This window comes from Sorghum bicolor, chromosome 5 (assembly GCF_000003195.3).
Source record: "Sorghum bicolor cultivar BTx623 chromosome 5, Sorghum_bicolor_NCBIv3, whole genome shotgun sequence".
Classification (NCBI taxonomy): domain Eukaryota; kingdom Viridiplantae; phylum Streptophyta; class Magnoliopsida; order Poales; family Poaceae; genus Sorghum; species Sorghum bicolor.
The window spans coordinates 44,923,395-44,933,082 of NC_012874.2; the positions used below are offsets into that span (position 1 = coordinate 44,923,395).

At 52.0% G+C, this 9,688-nt stretch overlaps 1 protein-coding gene across 1 annotated transcript; it reads right to left on the reverse strand.

The window, feature by feature from the left end:
- LOC110435941 (vicilin-like seed storage protein At2g18540) lies at nt 2,252-3,854 on the reverse strand. Its single transcript, XM_021462048.1, has 4 exons — nt 3,752-3,854; nt 3,460-3,616; nt 2,801-2,852; nt 2,252-2,422 (listed from the first exon to the last, which is right to left on the reverse strand). Exons 1-4 carry the CDS (start codon nt 3,852-3,854, stop codon nt 2,252-2,254), a joined length of 483 nt encoding a protein of 160 aa, XP_021317723.1.

A 9,688-nucleotide genomic window follows, 5' to 3' on the forward strand; every position in this document is an offset into this window, starting at 1 on the left:
CGAGAGATGACGAGCCTGAGAACACCTACACCCCCAGGCTATGGTAACTCTACTCACTCCCTCACCCTCGAGGCAATCGAGGTCGCCTCAACAAAAAACCAAATGAGGAAGCAAAGGAATTCCAAGCACAAAAGTTAGCAGATATTCACAGATCTCATAAACCGCTTAAAGACATAACATTTCCTTAAGATAAAAAGTACTATACAAGGGGCCTCAGCACCCAGAATAGGCTGGCAGGCCTCGGTCTGTGTCTCGGCCCTCACCACCATCGTCCGCGCCCGAGCTAGTCTCGGGAGGAAGGACTTTCGGCACGAACAACTTCACCAGCCTTTTCCCAGGGGCCTCCCCATCGTCGATCAAGGCGTGGAGCCTCTCCTCGTTCTCTGTGTCGGTTTTTGAGATGTCGGTGATGAAGCCATGGGACACCACCTCCATATCGTAAGAAAAGCCTCAGCAGACAACCGCCATTGCCCGCTTCACCCCGGTATGAAGAGCGTCCCACACTCGATCTCTCAGCGTTGTGCCCAGGTAGCACAGCTGATCGACCAACGCGTCGCCTCGAACCTCCTCCTTCGACTCGTCCGCAGGCTCGAGCTCCCAGGAGGCCGAGAGGTCATTTATCGCAGTCCTTAATCGACCGTTCAATGTAACCTCCCCCTCGAGCCGATCCTTGGCAGAGCGAGCCTCGACCTGAGCAGCCAAAAGCTCGTCCTTAAGCCCTGTGGAGACCGATGCATGGAAATTAGATGACACCAAACAATACCTTGCAAAAAGAGGTATAAAGAAACCTACCACGAATCCTCTCCTCCAGAGCAGTGTTTTGACCAACCAAATTGGTATTGGCCCTCTCGATCTCCCTGTGAGAGCGGGCCAGGTCTGTGTTGGCGACCCGCAAGTCCTCGATCGTCTTGCCCGCCTGTGCGATAGCTCCATCTTTTCCAGTAACGCCCTCTTCAGACGATCGACGTCATCAGAGAGGCTGCGAGATCTAGCCCGCTCCGCCACGAGATCCTCGAGGGCCTTCTTCTTGGCCTCCTCTGCGGCGCTCCGAGCAATCTCGCCCTTCACGCACTCCACCTTTATCTCTTGGAAGGCTTCTCGTCGACGTCAGCCTTGATAAGGACCTTTTCCTTGTCAAGATCGGCGGCGGCTTCCCTATAGAATGCGGCCTCTTCCCGAGCCTTGGATGCAGCCTCCTCGACCGTCATGGTCCGTTCCCTCAGCCGTGTAGACTCTTCCACCGCCTTCCTCGAGGTCTCCCGAGCATCAGCTAGAGCGGCCTCCCTCTCCTTTTTCTCCTCCTCGAGCGCCAAAAGCTCTTTGTAGGCCTTGAGGAGCTTCTCCTGCGACTCCAGCAGTTGGTCCTTGAGAAGAGGGAGTTGCTCCCAGCCGCCCCTCGTCGTGTGGATAAAACTCGACTTTATGTGGGAGGTCTCTTTCAGATCCTGCGAGCCAGCAGTGGAACAGTAAGAACACAAAACCAAAACGTCCTACGGTAACTAATGCCCAAAGATACTTACAAAGTAAGCCGGACCGAGCCCGCTATTGACGATGTCAGACAGGAGCCTCACCACGTGCTTCATCCAGAGTCGAAGCTCCTCGAGATGTTCCCACTTTTCGGCCTCCTTCCGATCATCCATAAAGATGTTAGGCTCAGATGGGTCGGTGGACGCCCGAATGCGGATCCGATCGGGGCACCAGTTTACCATCTCCTCCTCTGTGCGCGCCTTGACACTCCGGATGAGCTCTTGGACAATCTCGAGCGACCCCCCATGACGTAAAATAGGTTGATAAGGGAGGGGAATCGCCCGTCATCGTCCACTGTCTTCCAGGTCCCGGTCTCGTCGATAGCGCCACCACCCGACGTTCTGGCTTCATCCTCCTCAGCGGGTTTGTGATCCTCCCACGGTCATCGTTCTCGGAGAAATCCAGGAGCGATCCCCTCGATGCCATAGATCATGCCCTTGATCTCGGACTGAGGGTCCACCGGGGTGCGCATCATGCAAGCGAGCGCCACCACGCCATCCGCTCGCCCTGGCTCAGCCGGGATAGAAGCGGGCGCTCCCGGACGGAGCCACGCAGGGGTTGGCGGACCATAGACCGGCAGACCTTCCTCCCCGGTCTCAGGCCCCTGTGGCGACGGCGGCACCGGCTGGGATGGGCTGCGTGGCGGTGGCTCGATCAGTTCTTTTAACTGCTGACTCTTCTGCCGCTGCTGCCTCTAGAGCTCCCGTAGCTCCTGCTGCCAGTCCTACTCCAGTAGCTCCTCGAGCTGATCCCCTTGTCGCCGCCGCCCCTCCTCTCCTTCTTCTCCTTCCTGCAGTGGCTGCTGCTGCCCCTCCGGCAGCTGTTGCTGTGTCTCCCGCTCGCACTCTTCCTCTTCCTTCTTCTTCTTCTCCTCGACGGAGTTGAGCCCAATGGGCTAAGGCGTCCGCTTCGCCACAGGGGAAGCCTCGACCTCCTCGTCCATGGAGTGGGCCTCCTTCAAAAGCCTATCACCGCCGGACCCGTCACTTATAGTGATAGGATCCCCCTCGACCCCAGATCGGGGAGGCTCGGGGGCTCCCTCCTGCTCTTGGGGGCGAGGCGCCTCGACCCGCTTCAGCGACGGCGGGGTGGACTCCCCCACCAATGGACGAGGTGGGGCGCTCTCGACACCCGACGACGGCCGAGGATCGGAGGAGCCTCTAAGCGCTCGAAAGTGAAAAGTCAGTCGCCATGATGATCAACATAAGTGTAACGCGACTCCCAAGATATCGGGAATGAACCGCTAACCTGAGTCTTTGGAGGCAGCTCCCACCTTAAGCATCTTGGCCATCGAGGGCTGGGCCTGTTCGAGCGGCCGCTTCAACCTGGGGAAAGAGGAATAAGCATAAGAGGAGCCGTTACGAGAGAAAATGCAAAGACATCGGAAGGTAAGAATCATGATGTCGAAGATCTTACCCCACAGGAAGAGCGACCCGCCTACCCGCGCCTCGACCAGCAGGCCTCGAGCCACCCCGCGTCGAGGCTCTGGGCCCCTCACGAACGGGCGCAAGTCCCGGCTCGGCGTCTCTCGCCTGGCCAGCGCCTGGACTAGTACTCCCACGACCCGTTTCCCCCTTACTCATGGTGGCGGCGTGGCCATGGGTCAATGGCCACGTCGCTAGAGACTTAACCTGGTGGCCCACCTTAGATGCGGTAGGAGGTTGGGGGTGGGGGACGGTCCGACCTTACGCAGGCTCTGGGGGCGTGTCGGCGCGAGAGCGGCGCGGCGATGACTCCCTCTGTTGACTCTCACGAGACCCGCTTGGTGCCCCCTTAGGGACTTCCATCTGTGGTACGTCGACGCTGGTCTGAGGTGGGCCCTCGAGGATCCTGTCAAAACGGGATGCCATCCCCTCGGAGTCGTCGCTATCGTCGTCACCATCACCGCCATCATCCTCATCGGGGGATTCTTCCTCAGGCTCCCCCCTGTACCTGGACTTCGCTCGACGAGTCTCCAACGCTTGTCGCGCGAGATTTTTCTTCTTTTCCTTCTTCTTTTCCAAGTCCTTTTCGGACTTCAGCTTCTCTGCGGACTCGCGCCTCTTGTCGCGATCCACGTTGTCCTCCTTGCACGAGCATCGATCGATCCCTGCACGAGCAAAGATAAGTCTTAAAGAAGGTCGAAAAAGATCGAGAATCGAAACAGGAAAAGGACTTACCAGGTCAATCGACCCCTGATCGGGCCTCATAGGGAAGCCGTTGACGTGCTCAGGTTGAAAGTCACCTGCAACGGCCGCCCTGACCCTGGCGGCGACCTCATCGTCCGCAGGCGCTTCATTAGACATCCGGCAAGCCTTGAGAGCGTGAGACGAGACACTAGGGCCCATTTCGTCCATCCTCAACGGCCGAGACATCAACGGGAGCACTCGTCGGTGATGTACTGCGGAAAGGACGAGTGCAACCGTCAGGCCCTCCTCACGCAGCTTCTTCAGGGCGTCGAGGATGGGGTCGAGCTGCAGTTGGTGGGCCTAGACAACACCGTACCTCCAGTGGTCCGGGTGCTCCAAGATCAAGCGCCCAGTGTAGGCAGGGAGGAGGTCGTCATCGTTCCACAGGTAGAACCATTGGGAGTCCCACCCGGCGTGGTTCGACGTCAACCCCACCGGGATATACTCACGCGGTTTCTCCGCCTTGCCAGTCTTCAGCACCAGGTTGAGGCACCCAGCCCGCACTGGCTTCCTCACCCCTGTGGTTCCACTGGGGCATGGAAGAGCTCACCCCGGTACAAGTGGAGCCACAGGTCCCAGTGTGGCATCATCCCGAGGTAGCCCTCACACACCGCGGCAAAAACCGTCGCGGCGGTGATGGCATTCGGCGAAAAATGCTGGAGCTCCACCCCGTAGTGGTGGCAGAGCGCCCGCATGAAACATCTCAGAGGGGAGCCCAGGCCGTGGCAGTGGAACTTGGCGAAAGAAACCACGTAGCCCTTGGGCGGCCTTGGCTCCCGGTGGTCCGCCGCCGGCGCGATCCACTCTGGCCTTAACGACGAAACACGGGAACGCAAGAGCCCCTCCCTCTCGAGCTCCAACAGCCGGTGCTCCGTCATCGATGACGGGCGCCAGTCATCGGCGGCGATGAGTCTCACCGGCATCTTGAGGAGGAAGAAGGACGACTGAGCTACTGCTCGAGGGTGCGCATGCGTGAGACGGTAGGGAGGCAGAGGCAAGAGCAAAGGCGGAAGACAGAAGACGGAAGGAGTAACGATCAGGAGACCTGGGGATATTTATAGGCGGCTCGCCACCAGCGGACATATCCGACAAATATGGTAACACCCTTAGTAAATGTGCCGCCTAACGGTCCTTATCCCTCTCATAGACGGGACGCTACGAATCCCACGCCGATACAGTGCCGCAACGGCTCCCGCCTAAAAAGGCGCGCCCAACGGGCAAAAAGGCGAACCACCGCGATCCTTTCCTTCCCCTGTAAGCCAAGGTACGTACTCATGTCGATGAGAATCTCGAGAGGTCACAGGCTGGCCCACCGAACGGGTTCGACAGCCGATCTCGAGTACCCGAGTCAGGGATGCCCAACGAGCGGGCGAAAAACGAGGCCAGCCTCGAGGACTCGCCGGGGATGTCCAAGGCGAGGACAAGACGGTCGAGAGGAATCCACCCGAGGGGAGGCATCGAGCCGCTAGACTCTATCGAACGAGACAAGTAACCCCGACCACGTCGACCCCGCTTTATGAGAACGCCTCCGGGCTGCAGCTGACCCCTCGAACGGGGCACAGGTTCTCACTTGGATTACCCGCTAGGAGCTCAATCTGGGGTAGATGGCGTTCGCTCCACCGGGAGTACGTCACAACCCCGACGCGAACATCGAAAGCGCTTCCGCAAATTGGGCCAGATAACCCTCGAAGGAGTCAAAACTTCTCCAAGGGCTCGAAGGCTACCCCCGCGGGGTCGCTCGCGCGCCCCCACGGAACCTCGACCAATAAGAAGAGCCTCTACTCGAGCGCAAGCTCTCGAATAGAGACTCGTGGGCTACAGTCGAGGGTATCGGCAAGGGGTACCCTAACTGACGCACATGACGAGAGCACCCATACGCAAATCGAGGGCCCCTGAATCGACGCGCCCTGGCCGCACGCACGATTATCGACGTCCGTAGCCTCGAACGCGGAAAGAGCGTCGTGCGAATCGACTGGGGCTCGAGTGCCGGCTACCATCGAATACGGAAACAGCCTCGTACGAATCGAAAAGCCTCGAGCGCAAGGACGCCGCCCGCCGCCTGACGCAGGCACAGGAACCAGGGCATTTAATGCGCCTGCCGCGTTCTCACCTAACCCGTCAGTCACGGGAAGCGTGATAGGAAACCAGCACCTGTCCAATCATTCTTTTTGCACCTTGCCCACCAAACGAGCCAGAGCGTGCCAGGAAGCAGCAAGGTCACTATAACGTCCCGTCAGGACCTCCCTCGAGACATCCAAAGTCAACACTCCGCTCAGCAAGGCTTTAAGCGGTGTTTAACCCTCGAGCGGGCATGTTCCTTCCTCAAGAAGGGATGGGTAACGGAGGACGGCACCTCAACCACTCTAGCGCGGCCGCAGTCACAATGTACGAGCGTGCAACGGATAAACCGGTCCAGGACGACGCACAGGAGCAGGATTCAGGGGCACGCGTAATCATCAAGGTACTGAGACAAGACGGCTCGAGGCCACGCCAGTACAGAGGCCTCGAGTAGGTCAGCGTGCCATACCCCTATCGACCTCTACTCTGTCGCCTATGCATGTAACCTAGGCCTCTCCTTGGAACTATAAAAGGGGAGGCCCAGGAGCGGATACAGGAGACAAGAGACATACGTAGAAGAGCCACCATATTCCATCCACCCCACACCTGTATTCACCCCTGTACAAGCACTTAGGTACAAGATAATACAAACACTCTCTCCTCCGCTGGACGTAGGGCCTTCTCTTGCCTGAACCAGGATAAATTTTTGTGTCTTTTCTTGCATCACCATCTGGAAAGGGGAGCACGCACTAGTTTTACTCGTTGGTGTGCCCCCCGGGGGGAAAACACCGACAGCTGGTCTATTTGAGCTCCACAGAATTTAAGAATCAAGAAGACTAGCAGACGGAGAACATTGTAATCGCTGTCAGGATATTGCCGACTTTTAAATATACCTCTGCCACCTGCTAGCTAGATCAGAAGAAATTACGTCAAAATTCAGCTTGGGGGAGAGCACTTCCATTTATCTCGCTAAGTATTTCTATCTATCTTTATACTTATACTATATTAAAATATAAATATATATAACTATAAAAAACCAAATAAAGATTTTGTGCTTATATATATATATCTTTTGATTAGTTTGCTTAATAAATAAATAAAGTGGCTATGCTAAACTGAATCTTAATAATAAAACTCTAGAATGAATATGATGAATAGTTGCTCTGTCTAATTTTCAATTTTGAGTTCTCTCTCAAGTTGAGACATAACTGTTATAATTTAAAGCTTACTCTAAACCTGAACTTGTGGGAAGAGAACTTGATCTGAAGTCTAAGTTGTTAACGGATACGATATGGGAAGGTTGAGCTGCTGTTTATCTATTCCTAGAGATGCTAAAATTCTAGAGAATTTTATCTTTCAAAATCTTTAAAATATTGCATGATGAGTTCCAGTATGATGAGAGTTTAAATTCCTACCACAGCCATATATACATGCTTGCTAGACTTTGAGCCACACATTTATTTTTTTTTACTACTTATGAGCATTGAGTATGGTCAAGCTGTGTAAACCCTAAGGAGCTTGTCATGTGGTTAAATCAAGATTCACTTGCACGTTCACTCACTCATGCTGCTTCTACTCTGGAAGTACGCATACTCACTCATGCTGCTTCTACTCTGAAGTACGCATCCACATATATCCACCCATTTCCATGTCCAGAACTACCCAAAAATATTCTACTCCTAATCCAGGAGAGAATAGCCAGAAACATTTCTGCATTTCCCCTGTAAAATAAATGCTCGAGTTATCTTGATTACTACCACTTGCTATTTTATTTCAAGAGATGAGTGCTCTAAAAAAAGATAAAAAGAAAAGATACAAGGAAATAAAAAGGGGCAAGTGCCCGGTAGCTCGAAAGAAAAGAAAAAGTTAGACGAGAGGTAAAAATGGACAAGTGTCCGACAGTAGAATTAGGGGTACAAAATACCCACCATAGAGGAAAGAAAAAGAAAATATAGAGCATCTCATCCTCCTCAAGTTTCAAAAGAGCAAGAAAGGTATGTATCCCCTCAAAAGAGCAAAAGTAGAATTAGACTTTCACCATTGTTATCACCATCATCACCACACACCATTCATTCGCCACACATGGACATCTTCATTTGACTTATTGGCTTGTTTCTTTGGATCCATGGTTTGACTATGCAATAAATGTCTTGTGAGTATGTATACTTTATCTCCCAGCTATGGGCCCCATATATAGAAGCCTTACTAGAGTAGGATGAGAGAGAAGGCAATGTCACTATGCCTTATATCATAAATACTACATATTTTGAGAGAAGGCATATACCATCACTGCCTTGGTAAGGATCCAGAAATACCACAAAAGAGAGATCTGAGAAAGTCATACAAGGAATCTCTGAGTTTTGTTTGAAAATCTGCAAAAACTCTAGGGCTATAGCTGATCAAGAATAAGATACATGGCACTTGACTAGACCGTTCTATCTTTTAACTACTCAAGACAGAAGTGACGGTTACAAGTCCCATGGTAAAAGGTAAAATGAATAAGTTTTAAGTCTTGATAGTTTACTCTAACTCAGAGATAAGACCTCATTTTGAAAGCATGTGTACCATCAACTTTTAAAGGTATTTCAGCAACTTCTGATTCATCACTGAGATTATCCTTGATCAGGGACGAGCAAGAGGTAAGCTTGGGGGAGTTTGTTGATGGTCCTTAAGTATCAAATTTAATTATCAAATAAACAAAGAAAAGGATCCAAACCGACATCTAGACTTAGGGTTTTATCTGACAGAATTCCATGAGTTTTGGTGTTTGTCTATTTCTGCAGGGGGTTATCAGGAAATATGGAAGAAAGGTCCACACGTCGGGTTTACGTAGAGATATTAACGTACCGCGCAATTATTTTACATCTAGAAGAGTCCAGAAGCCACGGGAACGAACGGGAGACCGGACGAGCTCGGGGGCAGGGCGCCCACCCTCCCCCTATGGCGCCCACCGTGGCCTTTCCACCAATCACGTCCAATCTCGCGGATCATGCTCCACCGACCTAAAGGATCAAGGATAACCGTTCAATCAATGTCGGTTTGATCCGACGGCACATATTCACTTGGAAGGACTATATAACCAGACCCCCTGGCCCTTGGAGGAGAGCACCTCTCAACCCTAATTCATTATTCATCAGGGAGAAGAAGCCTCTGATCAAGCCCTAGAGCCACCACATTAATTAGATCTCTAGATTAGCATAGCTACATAGGATTAGAACTAGAAGGAGTCAATCTTCGATTGGTTTTCGGATCTGTCAAGAGGATTCTTGGTAATTCTCTATTGATCTTCAATTGTTCATCTTTGTTCTTCAATATTATGAATATGACTTTGTTCTACTTCAATATATTGATTATGACTTTGCTCTACTTGTCTATATTCGCAATTATATTGTTCTTAGTTTATCATAGTTATATACTTGGCTTAGTTAGATTGGAATTATATACATGTTTAGGATCGTATAGCGTTTATCCATTGGATCCATGGGTAAATGATAGATATTGTGTAAGCGTGGTGCTTATACCATATTTATCTACGATTGTACCCTATATGCCAGATCGCGGGGTAGTTCGTGGTAGTGACAGCTCCATTGATTCTTATATAGTCCCCCTCTCGTGTATAGGGCTGGCAGAGCAATATTATTACAGGGGAGTGATTGTGATGTTTCTCATATTCCTTGATAATATCATTATTCATGGGTGTAGTCCTGTCTCACAATGATTGCTAAGTATAATTGCACTAACTATGATATGCTAGACTATATAGTTAATCAATGTCGGTTTGATCCGACGGCCCATATTCACTTGGAAGGACTATATAACCAGACCCCTTGGCCCCTGGAGGAGAGCACCTCTCAACCCTAATTTATTATTCATCAGGGAGAAGAAGCCTCTGATCAAAACCTAGAGCCACCACATCAATTAGATCTCTAGATTAG